At 35.2% G+C, this 16380-nt stretch overlaps 1 protein-coding gene across 9 annotated transcripts in view; it reads left to right on the forward strand.

The window, feature by feature from the left end:
- The window catches only part of BCAS3 (BCAS3 microtubule associated cell migration factor), a 370061-nt gene that overhangs the window by 16582 nt on the left and 337099 nt on the right, over positions 1-16380 (forward strand). For all 9 annotated transcript variants that reach the window (XM_037371381.1, XM_037371440.1, XM_037371432.1 and 6 more), the window contains exons 6-7: positions 1497-1578; positions 10704-10776. In XM_037371381.1, the coding sequence (XP_037227278.1) occupies positions 1497-1578; positions 10704-10776 (155 nt within the window). The remainder of the gene's footprint in view (positions 1-1496; positions 1579-10703; positions 10777-16380) is intronic.

A 16380-nucleotide genomic window follows, 5' to 3' on the forward strand; every position in this document is an offset into this window, starting at 1 on the left:
TGAGGGAGGATTAAACTTGTTTTGCAAAAGCTGGAGTACTACAGTGTTGTTCAGATGATGCTGCTAGCTGGAGGAGGAGAATCCGCTATGATTGGAACATCTGCCTAATAAAATAAGAGCAGGGTAGACTGAGGGATTAATACTTATATTGATTACAGTTTTGAAATTGTTGTGTCCATCAGGAATAATTCTGATCACATCGTTAATAGTAGTGTTGATTCATACCAATGTGGAACTGCTAGCTGCCTGCAAATCTAAAATGGCTAGGAGTGTTACTTCCCCACATTTGTGTAGCTTGAATGTTATTCCAGGCATAATATGGAAAAGCAGTAGTTCTCTACATTCTGTGTTTACTTACCATGTATGGAATGATGGGCTACCTCTGTACTGAACAGTGTTTTCAAAGTATGTTTATGAAAGACTTGTGCTTCAATGGGGTAAGTTTCATTTTGCCCCCATTATCTAAAGGAATGATAATAAATAATGAGGCTTGGGGTTGAGACCGGAAGTGAGCTAAGAGTTTGAAGAACTATACTTATGATTTGTTAGTCAAACAGTAGTAGTATTTTAACTTTTTGAACGTGTGAGCTGAAGTGCAGAAACAAGTGGGAACAACCATAAAATGACATTTCAAAAAGTTAACTTGTATTTATAGTTTATTGATTCATAAGTACCTTGTTTCAAATTTGTGTTCTCTTCTGGTATTGTAAACTGCTTGTTTGGCAAAACTCTATGACACCACGTTGGCTACGTTCGTAGTCTCATTACGTCTGTTAAGTTGTTGGTTATTTGGAAACGAGCTTTGTAATGTTTGCCATTTTCCTGAAGTTTGACATTCCATATCAGATCCATTACCAGGCAGTTATGAAAATGCATTCTGACTGACCATTTACAGGAAGTCTGGAAAGTCTTCTTAACTACTTCTGATTTAATTTTGTCAAGATTGCCATTAGTGCCAAACTTAATTAGTTTGACACCCTGTTTTTAAACAGAGTTTTAACACCTGAAGAATATGGAATGTACCAATATATCAAATCCTCTGATCTTTTACCACCAGTGTTTGCTATTCTTGATAACTGGCTGCTTAGCATTTTTCTTAGAAGCATGCACTATGTAGAATAAATGCTTATGGTTTGGATTCCTTGAATTTTTGTGAATTTTAATCAGCAGTCAACTTCAAGTCTTGTTTCTTCTAAAACACATGTAATCATTAATAGTAGGTATTGCTAGTATCTCATTCATGTGGTCCAAGGCGTATGTTTTTAGAGGCAGGCCATATTTATTGCTATAATTTGTGTTATTCAAGACCTCCAAGATATATTCTCATTTAGAGGAATTGTGGATGGTTGCTTAGAAAGGCAATGTCTTACCAACTTACTTTCTTACCTACGTTTTGTACAATGTCTTTCTACCAACTTTCTTACCTACTAAATCTATATATTTTTATACTTTTTTTTTTTTTTACATTGTATGTTAATAAGATGCATGTTTTGCAGATCAGTGGTGAAGCTCAGGAACTCTTTTCTGTCCGCCATGGTCCAGTGCGAGCTGCGCGGATTTTACCAGCTCCACAAATCAGTAAGTATATATGGTTTGTAATTAAGCATAACTTTTTTTTTTTGCACATCTTTGTCCAAATCACTGCTACAACCTGATACATAGATTTTTCTATTACTTTTAAGTGGTCACCTTCATAATGGCTTTCTACAAGTATTATTTACGTCATTTTTATCTTCCTGCTCTGTAATCCAGCACTTTCTGCAGTTTTATCTTCAGATTTTAGCTTGGATGCTGCTTCTTTTGTAGTTCAGAGGATTTCTAGGAATATTTGTGCTAGAGATCAGTCCAGAGATGTTAAAGATTCCATTTGGAAACACTGATTTTCAATATTTTATTTCTATAAAATAATATTGAAATTGGTTTTTTATACCAAGTTGGTGATTGATAGCAGTAGATGTAAAAATTATCAACATTTGTTAAAAACTCCTGTTATGGTGCATTGTAAAGTCTATTAACAATGTGATGCCCTTCTAAACTCTTATACTTAAGGAAGTATGTATCCTTTAAGAAGGATGGTATGTTTTGTTTGGTTTTTTTTAATACCCATCTAGGAGCTGAAACTGAAACAATGTAAGTAAGATAATGCAGGAAGTAGTTGATCTAAGTAATATACTTTGTACAAAGAGAAAGTGTCCTTTTCTGATTATTTAAATATTTAATTTTTGAAGAAAATATTTTCTGAGTTGTGAAATGATCTAAATATTTTACTAGTGCATGCATTAAGTTTAGTAATTGCAGCTTTTAATGAGACTTTTAAAAAAGGCTGCTTTTGCACTCCAGTAAAAGTAACAAGACAATGAAATCTGTTTTTTGGGGTGGCGCTAGCTTCTCATTTGTTCCCCTTCTGCTTATTTTATGTAAACCTTATGCAAACACTTTGACCTTTTTAGTGGTCGAACTTTTATCATCATCCCTTGAGTGCCGATAGGCACCTCCTCTTTGTTACTGCTTTAATACTGTTTTATCAAGTTCTAAGACAAGCTGCTTAGTTTGTTTACTGGGATTGTTTCAGAAATTCTGAGTTAACCCCCTGGTAAAGCTTGCTGCAGAATTAAAGCAACTATGCATAAACAAGCAGATCCCTTTAAAAAAGTACACTGTTCAATCTAAACACAAAATCTAATTGTAGACTTCTTAAAGGCCTAAGATCTGTTGGTGTCTTGGCTCATTTTTGGTTTCAGCAACGTTTTGCTTATCTACACTTCCTGTAAGTTCAACTGGCCAAGCTATTCTCTACAGCTGCTGAGTATTCTAGTTTAAATTGGTTGCCATTTTTTGCTTCATGGATGAAAGGAGTGTACTTAGAGGATGATCAAGGCTTCTTTGGATTATGCTGGATTACAAATTTTAGTGGTATATTATGAATTAATTAGTGAACTCGCAAAAATGTAGCCTAAAATCTAATTGTTTAAATTATTAAAAAAATAGTAAATTATAATAATTTTGAGTGTTTCAAAGAAAGTAAATTAAGAAAGTTAAAGGTTTAATGGACATATTTTATATTGTCTCAGTGATTTCCTGAGTAGAGAAATATACAAAGTAGTGTACATGTGGTTCTGTAATTCTATTATAGGTTAAAGTAACTTAAAGCAAAACACTTCACAAGCATGTGCCTTTTGTACTGTTTATGGAAACACTGAATAATTCCTGATGAGCTATGTTTTTTTGCTGTTATGCGTGTCATTAAGTAATGGATGTCTATGCCCATTCTGCTTTCAAAGGAAAAAAAGGAGAAAGAAAAACCTGTAAGTTCTGCTTTTCTGATAGTAAAATAGTGCTTTCTGCTTTTTCAATCTAGTAAGTTACACTGCTTATGAAGTCCTTCAAGCAGTTACTTTCTGTCTCTTAAATTGCATATATTTAGCATCTGACAATGATAGTTGTTGCATTAGAAAACTATTCAAATTAGCTCCTATTAAATTAAGCCAAACCTTTTAAAAACATGTTTTGTTCTCTTTTTACATGGCTTGGTTTAAATAAATCTTTGATTAAAAGTACATGAATGTATCATTGACCAGTATCTGGAATCAGATAAAAGTAAAGCTGTAATAAGAGGCCTTAGATAACTAACACATGAGCTTTAATGATTCTGAACAAAATAAAAGGAATTTGTAAAGGAGAAGCTGATTACCATCAGTAGGCTCAAACACTATTTTACTGTGTGAAGCTGTAAAAAGGGAATTATTGAAAATAGGACTCTCTTGGTGGATGGATTTGGCACGTTCCTAGAAACAGATCTCAGTTTGTGATAAGAAGCTCATTCCCAGGTGTGAAAGGAAAGCTCATGGTTTTAACTTGGTGACTTTACAGTAGCAGAACTTAATAGTTTGTCAACTATTTTGTTGAAATGCTCTAGTCCTTTGATGTTAGATCCTCTGCTGCATCATGCGCTTCATAGCATAATAAAGCATTGTTTCAAAAGTTATTTCATACAGGTTTATTTCATGCAGGCTTACTGCAAAGGAGGCCTCCCCAAATCTGATTTAGCAGGTTGTAAGTGGTCCTAGTAGCAGGAACATGGTGCAGTATCTGGAGCTGGCCTTGCACGCTGCCAGCTCAGATCTGGTGAGGTTTATTAGTTCAGGCTCTGTGCCATGCTGGAGCAGTTAAATGGCTCCTGGAACTGTTCTGACCTGGCAGCTATACTGCAGCATTCATGCAGGGTTTTGTCTGAGCTGACAAACCAGGCAAGATCTGACCTGGCCCAGTGCTACAGTGCTTTGATGTCTCTGTGTCCGTGGCATGGTTGGTCTGCAGCCCGTATAAGATGTCTGTAAAGAATTGAGAGATTTCTGTCAGTAACGCTGAAAAACGTAGACATTAACTCTTCTCTGTGCACAGAGAATATCTACTGTTGCTTTTGACAGTAGATGCAGCTTTGATTATTTTCTAGAGCTTGCAGTATAAATGGTCTTTTTGGAGGCTGAAGTTTTACACTGTGACCAAGTTTCAGGCTTAAGAGAGGAGGTAAAGTTGCGTAGCTAACATACAGGGTATGAGAACATCTCTGTCTGGATGCTGTCAGTCTTAGGAATAAAAATACAAAGTCCTGGCACTTTGCGTGCTACACACTGCATTATCTGCTGAGCCATCTGGTTGGCACAGCTTTTTAACTTGCCTGGCTCTTCTTCACTTTCAAATATGTATGCTTTGATTTGAGTACTTACTTGTATGTATACAGGGGCCCCGTTTGCTGGGCTCTGGATTTTTCTGTCTCTTCAGACAAAACAAGCACACGAAGATGTGTCTGAAGACAAATTGAAGCAACTTTGTGATTATTAGAAGGGAGGAAATATTAAGTGGTAGATACAAAAAAAGCTGGAACCCTGTCAGTTAATTTTAGCTACTTTCCTCTGTGAAGAGTCAACGGTTGGTAACATCATTGTAGTGAATAACAGTGTGAGAACCAAGCAAAACTCAGGGTGTATTATCTCTCTCCATTTTATGATTTGTGATGCTCTCCCTGGTACTCAAGTTACTCTGTTATTGGGCTTCCTCTCACAAAATACCTAATGGCTCTATTTAGCCACATTGACCTAATTATTCATATTTTTTCTTCAACATGTTTTCTAATTTTTCACCACTTCCTCTACATGATGCTTTCTTATTTTTCTGAGGTAACAGACTACGTGGATGTGTACATGTAGAATTGAAAAGATACCAAGTTTGAGTCCTGTATATTGTTAAGTATTCTGTCTTGGATATTCCTACATTTGTCTTTTGCTTTTTTCTCTTTGGATTAGCATTTCTGTGATACTTACAGAGACATTAAAAATATTACTTGCTTAGGTTTTCTGTATGTTCTTTGACCTATTAAGTCACAAATAAGAAAGACTGAGAATTCCTTTTTTTTTTTTTTTTTTTTTTTTTGTCTTTTGAACTTCATTTTGAGGTCTATTGCATATTCTGAAATAAGTGCTAAGAAATAATACATTTACATTGGAAGAATGTAATATAGGTTTGCTTTTCTTTTTCCTACAAAATCAGAATATTGCTGCTTTCTGAAGTGAGTTCGTGCTAGTCTCCCGTGTTTCATTACTTATCCCAAGTCATTTTACAAAACCTTGGCTACATACCTGCTTTCTGCCTTGTGCTATCCTGTTTATTAAGGTGGGCTTGCATAGTTTAAAAGTCAATCAAACTAGGAGAAGCTGCAGGAATAGCGTTGTATGTGGTAGTAAAGGGTACACGATGACAGACTTGTGTGTTGAGGTTTAGATCAGTCATTGTCTGTAAAACCTATTTCCATGTCCCAGCATTATGAAAATAAATTCATCCAGTGAACTGAATTAATTTATTGCCATTTTCTAGATTATGCTGCTTGCAGAAAAGATGATATAATAGTCCTGTGTCTTTCAATTAATTTGACTGCTTAGTCAAATTTACTGGTAAGGAAAGGAAAAAAAAAAAAGCAAATAAGAAAGGAAATACATTGGAGGTACTATGTTTAAAACAGCTATGAACCAAAGGAATGTTAAAGATGAAGGGTTGAGAACTAGAATTAACATGAAAAGGTAAAATTAATTGGAACACAGAGTAGTTTTGCATTTGAAAATCTAAAACTGTTGAAAGCTTAAATTTTGCAGCAGATTTATCTCTACTGCTTACATCTTTGATGTTGGTAAAATAAATTTGAACCTCAAAGCTGAGTCAGCTTTATGTGCAGGTATACTGAAGAGAACTCTAATATTTAGGTTGCTTTCTAAGGGAAGGCAGATGTGAGTTTTGTATGTTTTCAACCACTTGGGTGGCTTAGTGGTTTTAAGTCCCTGAAGGCCAAAAATAATTGCATAGCATGTATGGTAGGGGAGCTAGCCCTACAAGCTGAACAAGCAGTAGCAGTTGGTAGATTTGGGTTGGTGTGAGTTGGTCCTGCAGGTGTGCATTTAAGTTTTGGTGTTTTGTAACTGTTATGTGGGTTGTTCTGGTATAATGAACGTTAATGTGTATGGATTATAGAAATTACAGAACAGAATTCTCAAGCATAACAAGTAAGCCTTTTATAGATATTACAGGAAAGAATTTTGGAGCATGACATTTCAAAATACTAATTTCTTTGAAGCTGTGTGGACTGACCTGTATGCCATCATTTCAATTCTAGCCACATCACGTCAGTGCTTTAGACCAATACACCTTAAGCTTTCACCATCTTCACTGATATCTTAAGAGGTCTTTTGAAGAAGATTCAATCAAAATACTTCTATCTGTCTTCAATTAATGTGTGACTCCAGAATCATTAATCTCTAGCAGATGTTTCAAGGTCATCTTTTTTTTTTTTTTTTTCTTCATATAGAACCTGTGTAATTATCAGAAAATAAAACTATGGTGCTGTGCAGGAAATACAACTTTCTATAAAGATGCATAGCTCTGTCTGACAGAACTGCCAAGATAATGTTCTGCAGCCACCGTTGCTTCTTGCAACATTGCTGTCTGATCTCAGAAATGGGAGGGTGGAGTGGGCTAAGGAGGCAATAGATACGGAAATCAGCTGGTGTTGAAGGGTGTTCTAGTGTACTAACTTTTGGTATGATGCAGGTACTGGAGAGGGACTTCGAAACTTGAAATGTCTGGGTGATGCTGGGAGTGAAGGGAGATAGAATAATGTGATGTTCATGGTCTATAACATTAATCTAAAGGAGCACCTGAAGTTCTGGGATGAGGACAGCAGTGGCAGTGCCATTGATCAGGCACAATATTGAGTAAAGCAGTTGCAGCTTATCTGTGCAGGAAATGGAGCATTTATAGATGCTACCCTGAAGCTGAGCAAAGAATTCACACACTATTTTTAGCACTTACTTGAGCTTTTTCACTTCTGTTTCAAGTAGCATGTGCTTTTTTGCATTTGTGTTCAATAACAAAGCAGAACAAAATGCTACTAATTAAGAAATGTTAAGAAAAATTATTATTTTCTTTTTTTCCACTGGAAAGAAGCAGCAAGATAGGGAGGGATAACAATATGTAGTATATGCCTAATGCATTTCCAGATAACTGGTTGGCTGCTGTGCTGATGTGGGGCAGGACCACAAATGCAACACAATTTTCAAGTAACAGATAGAAATAAGAGGGGTCTAGTTGAACAGGAGGTACACTGCGTTATTAAATGGCTGTGATGGAACTTGATCAGTGGAATTACATACTGGAAAAATATACTCCATCGTGCATATATGCCATTGCTAAATAGGTCAGAAGCTGACGTTTATATGGTGCATTTCTTACTGAAGGGAAATGAGGGTCCTTTTCATAGTTTTGAGTAGCTTTTGAGTTCCTATGGAAATCACTGGGTTTTCATTTTTATTCTTCAAAAGGGTGTGCTGCTGCTGCTGTTGTTGTTACTATTATTATTGGCATTATTGAGAGGCCTTACTAGGCCCAGGAGATACCTATTCACAGTTTCGTCAGTACAGTACATAAGCTGCTTTGAGCTTATGTGTGGATAACCTTTTGACTTCATAAAGTTCTAAATGTTGATTTGTATGAAATTTCATTTAGCCACAGATATTTTTTTTTCAGTTTTAAGTGTACTAACTGGGTTTAGATTTTTTTAAAATAACATATATCATTTAGCTAAATGGAGCTGTAGATAAGGTGGTGCCTTGTTGGCAGGAAGGGCAGTTTTCATTACTTTAATTGTGTGATTTGTCAGGATTTTCAGCTTTTTATAAATGCTGTAGTGTTATATGACAGAATTAAAAGGATTTAGAATAGAAGGAGTTTAAGAAAAAGACTTTGCAACAGGATTTCAATACTCTTTGTATCTGAGGGATTTAGCTAGCTGTTTTTCATTTCAATCATCCTGCTGCATTTTGTTAAACACTGTGTGTGGAGCAGGTGTGTACAACGTCAGTATATCGCACATGCAAATAAACACAATTTTACAAATAAAATTAATCTGCCATAACTTGGAGGATTAAATCCCAGGGCAGAACTAGAGAGGGTTGCTGACTCCATTAAGCATTGCAGAGAACAGCACATGTCGCTTTTTGCAATCTCATGAATGGGACCGCTATTAACCTGATTTAATACCCTGCAGAGTCCTCAAAATAATGATCTTGTTCTACAATATTAATATTTACATTCTGAAAGTATATATTTGAAGTAGCAAATGGATATTATTATTTTTTTTAAATGAAGGCCTCAATCATTACAGACTGAAATCAGAAGTTTAAGCACCTATTGTATAAATTTCGCAAATCTGTACTGTGGGTATTAAAAACTGGTATTCCTTTTGATATTGTGCTGTTGTTACCCTTTACTCCTCACCACCTTTCTTCTTCTTGTGCCCTCTTCCTTGTTGTTAAACTTAGAACTAGACCATAAAGAAACATATGAATTCATGTCCTGATATATCCTCGTGGGGAAAAAAAAAAAAAGAAAATACAGTTAAATACTTAAGGTAAAATCCTGGCTCTGCTTAAATCAATGTCGGAACTCCTAGTAGTCAGCATTTCACCGTTAATGCTGAGAGACTAGCTAAGTGAACAGAAACAAATGGAGTTCATCTGTTACTTGTACTAAAGAAAACAAATTGGTTGCCAGGTTCAGACTATAGGTTTCATTTATCAATTTACAGGTCAGTACATACGGTACAGGTATGACTCATAAAAGACCTTGGAATAATAGGAATAAAAGGAAAATACATTTGGAGCTACTTGTAAAGCTATTGTTGATGGTGAAATTATTGACGTGACCCATTTGATGTTATAAATACCCAAATGTGTAGGAGGGAAGACTTATCCTTGTACGGATGAGAGTACTGAACAGTTTTTGTTACAAATTAATTGCAGGTACCTGAGTTATTAATAATTAACAGAGTCTGTTATGTGAAAATTTATATTGTTAATTGTTGTGCCTTTCTGAATAATTGATTTAGTGCAGCACACCAGTATTTGTGAATTAAATTTTGAACAGACTATATCACTAATATTCTTTATAGATCAAAGGGTTTGGTGTACACTGGAGAAAAAAAATAAAATTCCATTATTCACCACACACACGCATAACTATAGATAGATAATTAAAAAGGCAAAGGTTGAAAGAAAACAGAGGAAATTTAGTAGTGGTGGTGGTAGTGGTTTTTCTGTTATTTAAATTGGGTAGAAGCATACGCTGAAATTCAGTAGAATGTTCACAAAGTAGAAGAGAGATTTTTGACTCAATTTTCGTTTTATTTCTGTTTACATAGCAATAAGGTGAAGTTTTAAAAACCTTTAAAATCCCATTTTAAAAAGTGTGGTGTATTTAACAATTTCATGGTTCTGGAGTGAAGGTGTGACTGCACTTTGGCAAGACGAAGGACTGGTTTTAATTGCCTAGCTCTGGTGCCAGCGGTGGCGGCACACATGGACCCCTGGGCAGGCAGAACTATCTCAGCGGCTGAACTGGAGCAGAGGACAAGCCCATGCCAAACTACTGCTGGCGCTATGCTGGTTGTTGGTGAAGCTAATCTTAAAAGTAGATTAAAAACACTTAAAAGTGTTTTCACTTTGAGTGAACAGTAGGCATACCCTGAGTCTTGCTGGAAGTTGCTGGAGATTGCTTTCTTAGAGACTTAAATCGCATGGTGGCAAAACTTACTAAAGACTAATTTCATCTTGTATTTTCTTAGGTGCAGGGCATGGGCTGTAAGCATGGCCGTGCTTTGGGAAAACACCGGCAGCCCCCCTTGTCACGTGCTAAAGAGTGGCTGCTCTTAAGCTGCGCTCTTACAGCTGAGGCTGTTATACTCCATTTATACCTCAGTAGTAGAAATTGGAAACCAATGTATGAAACCCATGCAGAGCTGATGACAGCCTTATTACAGACAGCTTTTATAAAACAATGAAAAATCAGCAAGCGTTAGTTGTTACAGTTACTGAATCCTTAACCCCAACTGAAATTAATAGAAAATAACTCCAAAATCCTGACCAGATTTTGCTACTTGTTTTGTTACTCATTGACATCTCTTTCAAAAACAGTTCTTCTGGTGTTCATGACTCTGCCTGTTATTTTCATTTTTATCACTAATCTTGTACAGGCTAAGAGTTGTATTATGTATCCAATATCCTTCCAATATGTTGAGCCCCCACAGCATACACACCTGTATTTTGAAAAGTAACACAAATTGTAGATAGTGAATTGCTTTTTCTTGTTTTCCCTCTTATTAGGTGCTCAGAAATGTGATAATTTTTCTGAGAAGCGGCCTCTTCTTGGTGTGTGCAAAAGCATCGGATCTTCTGGGTAAGAATGTTTTTTGTGAATAAAGTCTTATGTATAAAATGTAATATAATCTAAAAACCCCCAGTAGATGACATTTTTAAAGCTCTATTCCCATTTTGCTCATGGGATGACGCTGTGAAGTGCTCTTCAAGTTTGGGTTTTTTTTCAGTGTGTCAGCACACATTTGCCTATGACTTAAGCTTTTTTAAAAGGAATAAAAAATAGAGACTCTTGATATAAAATAGATGAAGAGGTATTTTACATTTATTTTGCTCTCAGTGTGATCATGATTTTATGATTAGCCTTTTCAGATATTAATTCTGGACAGATTTATTACTGAGAAGTGTCTAAAGCAGTCACTGTGTCTTAAAAAGTAATTAAAGATGCTTTCAACCAGCAGTCATATACCAAATGAATTGCAAGCACCAAGCAATTTCATTGTTACAGCCGCTCACTGTTTATTAACAAAATACATGTTAAACCTAATTCTTTGAGTTGGAAAAATAGCTTAACACACTTGTCCTCTGTGGACAGTATTGTTCTATCACTCATCTTATAAAAGAGGACCTTAAGATATTTTATGTGCGTTTGATATGTTAATTCAGACAATGCAAATGATTTACAGCTATATCTACAGGAAAATATTTGCTTTTCGAGGGTAATCCTCTACACAAGCGAATCAAAGCGTAAACAGTTGATGTAAATCTTCTTACAGTAGTAAGCCTAATCCTGTGCTGCACCTTTTTCAATTAAGTATTTAATTACTCTGGGTGTGGAGGCAGACTATCAAGTCTGTAAATTTCTCTGTATGTATTGTTACTGTGTTAAACTAGAATATTAATGTTAGCTGACTTAAATGTTGAAAAGAAAAAACATGTAGGGCAGAGAACTGAAATGTGTTTCTATTGATTTTTTTACAACTTGCAAAACTATTTGTGGTGACTTTTCTCCTTTTTCCCCAGCTCTGTAAGTGTATGTAACCTCATGAATAACTTTTTCTAAATAAGAGTGCATGTAACCAGAGATGCAATTAGTGCTCTTGCAGGAGTTTCTGTCTTAATCTAAACAGTGTATTTATTTATGTAAAGGATATGTTGGATGGAAAAAAACTTTCCTTCATACCCTTGCTTTAGAAGTTGAGGTATCTGAGAAATGAACAAACTATAAAGATTATTATTTTCAGTTTGTTATTGTATTCCTCAGTTAATGAAAATTAATTCAAAGATTACTGCTAGTTTCTGCTATTTTACAAAAAAAGCTCATACGTTTTCAGAATGAATGGATAGGTTTGTGTTACTACTTATCAGTAGTTAAATAGCTACAAATAGAAGATTTTAAATCGGGCTTTCCCGTGACCAGAAGACTGACTAGCACATCATTAAAAAAAGGGACTGTGCCACAAGCTCTCGCTTACCCTTTTAATAAAGCACCAGTTTGCTCATGGTGGTAAACCTTAACAGAAAATTCTGAAACACTTTCTTTCTACCTTTACTGTTCATTGCAATTTATTTTTGAAAGAGTTCTTACAAATTACCTATTTTGTCAGTAGCTTTCTGGTTAAGAGTTCTTTGATAGTTTGCCCTCAACTGGAGTCACACTCCTTTTAAATTGGCTCAAGTGTCACACTTGTTTTTTCTTCAGTTACATTCATAGATCATTTGATTACATTTCTATAATGACTGTTATGCATAAAAAAGAACCTGTGTAGAACACTAAAATAGCTGTGTTACAAATGGCCTCTGAACCTGAATCACAATTATAGTTCTGTTTTTAATTTGAATTTTTTTGCTTAACATTGTTTCCTGTATATCTTAATGGTTGTGGACAGATGAAACACCTTGTTTAATCATATCTGAAGAAAATACTACGTTTATTCTAGAGCGTTTATTCTAAAGTGCTTGATATTTTCACTACAGTCATCTCCTCACCTACTCTGGAGATTGTTGGCTATGGCATGAAATACTGCAGCTGTCAGCATGCTACAACGAAAGGGCAGGTAATAGGGAGCCTATTCTGCCTACTGAAATGGCAGGAGAAATAATTGGTGAAATGAGGTAGCACTGACACTAAAATATTTCCCATTGAACAGAAAGGTAAACAGAGGGCCTAAAAGACTGAATGATTTTCTGAAAAGCAACTAGTTCAAAACAAACCCAGGAGTGAAATCCAGTCTTCCAACACACAGTCTGTTATGCTGATACATTAAACTACATTGTCTTTCTTTCATTTAAACTGGTAGAGATTGGACATGGTTCTGACAACAGCACTAGTGTCCTTACCTTTGCAAGACGTCATCTCACAAGGAAACAATTCCATCACTACAGCCTCCCTGCTCTTGTACCCATCCTCACTGGGACACCAGGTTGTCACTTTTTTAGAGGAGAAATGCGTGACCTGAAGTGCTTCTGCTACTTCCAACAGTCCTCTGGGTTTCTCCGATTCAGATTTTACCCAGGTGATTGTCTAAAAATCTGTCAGAATCATTACCAAGGAGAATGATTCTGGGGCAAAAGAAGTTTGATCTCTTCAGCCTTGATGATCATTTGCATTTTCCTTAGCAATTCTTCAGAATTTCTGATTTATGGTTGCTCTGCTCAAATTTGTGACAATTATTACTCTTTTTTTGGAACATCCCCAGTAATTTTGACATTTCCAAATAAGGTGGGATTTTTTGTTTTCTGTTTATTAATAAATAAGGGGTATGGTTAACATTTTGGAAGATTTGGTGGCTGACACCATGACTTACTGTTGAGGAATATTTCTGGACCCTGCTGTGTCTGGAGGCAGTACTCTAAATTCTTTTCCCTGGCAATCATTTATATAGAATCTATTTTCAGCAGCTCTTCTAGAAAGTACTTTGAAGTTGTTAATTTTTTTGGATGGAAGGTGAAGAATAAATGTATTTTGCACCTGACCTGTGATAAAACCTCAGTAGGTTATTGACTCTTCATTACAGTTTAGGAGTTGCTGTAAATTATCGCATGCTATTCTTGATCATAAGAAAACATGTTAGAACTATTACTTATATGTAATATATATTGTAATACATACATATATAGATTTTTAAACATATATGTTAGAACTATACGATAGGTGAGTGATTCTACTTACAAATATGTTGATATGCTTCATGATTTTGTGGTCCTGTATGTGTGTTCAAATGCATAAATTTTTTTGAGAAATTTGAATTAAGCAGATATCAAAATGTCATGAGCAAGTTTTAAGTGTTAAAGATGCTGAACCATTGAAGGAATACAGATCTGATAAAATATAGTTTTTATCTAGATCCACTGCACTGTCATTTAATCATATTTTATCTTTCAGGTCTGTTTGAATGAGATATTGACACATTCAAGTTAGGAGCTGGGATTTCCTGGTTCTGACCACTAGTCTGCATTAGTGGTTACCATCAGGAAATTCTTCTCTTTTCCTTTAGCTGTAAAGTAAATACACTATAATGAGGGAAATATGATAAAAAGGTATTCTTTTTAATGTAGAACATTTATCAATCTGGAATCCAAAGAATTTTCAAGTAGTCATGAATTAATAACTTCAGAAGTATCATTTATATTGAATAATTTCAGTATTTTTAGCTGTCTGTCTAATGTGCCATGTACTTTAATAGCAAGAATTTAATGAGTAATTTTGTGTGTGATAAGATGCTAGGACTTCTTTCCTTCATTATGGAACAAAGATAGTTATGAAAATAATTTATGCAAAATAATGTTCGCCTAAAATGAATATTTAGATTTATGTTTCATTCCTGAAAATATTTTTGTTGTTATTTGCACAGTGAAAGGTCTCTTTGGTAACTTAGTAATACAATAGTTTACCATGAAGATCCCCTAATATTTTACTGAATGACAGATTTTTGACAGGTCTAAAAATATCTTATTAATTTTTGGTATGTCTCCCACAGATTTAACAATGTATTTACTTAGAAATCAACTTCTGGGTAATTTGGTGTGGGGGTTGCATCTCTTTTGTAATGTAACCTAATACCATAGTCGTTGAAATAATATATAACTGATAAAACATACGTACCTTTGAATATCAGTATTAAGATCTTAAGGTTAAGTTTAATATTTCTTAATTTTAGATTTTAAACGCTTTGTGGAACCTGCCTTAAAAAAATTTTATTGCTTCTAAAACTTCAAACTTGGCACTTTGAAACTAATACCTGGCATGTGCTTTATGTAAAAATTCTGTAGAGAGCTATACAGCACCAATCTTAATCCTTGTATTCCCCTCAATGAGTATTTTACCAGGGGAGATTAAATCTGTGTTTTCTCAACTTTTCCCTTGTATCTGAGTTTCTGACTAGGTTTTGGTACACACATTTTTGTATTTTAAAAGTCAAATTTTCCATCTAGTAAAACAACTGAAATGTGTAGCATGGGGGTTGGACTAGGCGATCTTTAAAGGACCCCTTCCAACCCAAACCATTCCATGATTCACTATATAATCTTTTCAAAACAATAGTTTTAGAACCCCCGAAGAAGGATGCAGTCTTGACACTTAAATGGGAAACAGATTGTGTTTTTTGGCTGACACTACTGTACTAGTTTAGATGTTGGTTCAGTCAACTTCAGTCTTAGATTACAAGATTTGCAAATTAAAGGAAAACCAAAAAGGAACATTTGCAAATTTTGTGGAGATTTGTAGAGGCATGCTTACTTTGTTCATGGTGATAAGATAAATAAATCTTTATACACACACAAAATGAACTGTTGGGTTTTGGTACAAGTTAATGAATTTTTTTAGGTGGTGAAACATCAATCTGTAAATTGAGAGAATTCCACCACCACCGCCACCCCTGGCAAAACAACAACAACAAAAAGTAGTGGTGGCCGCAAAACTTCATGGCAGACCTAGTGAATATGTGATGTTTGGAGCTACTCAGTTTAAAGATAATTGGGTGAGACCAATTGCATGAAATGGAAATATCTTCCTGTTTTCCACGTATGGGTTGTTGAAACCATAGTTTGGAACCTACTGGATCTGTAGAACACCTTCAAATACACCAAAATACATGCTTTTTGTTCTCCTTGAATTTAAATGTAGTGATACCTTTAATTTAAGTAAATGCTTCATATTAGCTAATTGAGAAGTTTGAGGGGAAATTGACCAGTATAATTTTGGTTTATTTTAGATTATTAAGAAAGAAGACATGGTTTAGAGAGTGATTCCAGATTTGCCTTTCAGTAGATGATATAGGTTACAAGAAAGCTAACAAAATAGAGCTGACCATGCCAGTAGGAAAAAAAACCCCAAAGGCACATATGTAGGTGCAGAGAAAAGGAGAGGGGAGCAGGGAAGACAGAGATGAATAACTGCAGCATCCTACATGTGAAACCACCTCTCCTGAGTACAGAATGTTTTAAATTCTTTAAACCCCAGTATCTACCTTGCCTCAAATGCCAAGTGTTCTGATGACTCAAGTGTTTACCCCATTGTGCTTAATTATGAGTTACCAAACTTTGTTGCTACTCTAAATTTTTTCTTTTGTTTTTCTTTTTGTTTTCCTTATTAGCTAAGCAGTTTATTGTACATAGGGGACAAAATCCTTGTAGTGAAATGCATACCAGCCTTGGTAATGAATTGTATCAGTAGAGCTGTGGTTTT

Source organism: Falco rusticolus, chromosome 1 (genome assembly GCF_015220075.1).
Source record: "Falco rusticolus isolate bFalRus1 chromosome 1, bFalRus1.pri, whole genome shotgun sequence".
NCBI lineage: Eukaryota > Metazoa > Chordata > Aves > Falconiformes > Falconidae > Falco > Falco rusticolus.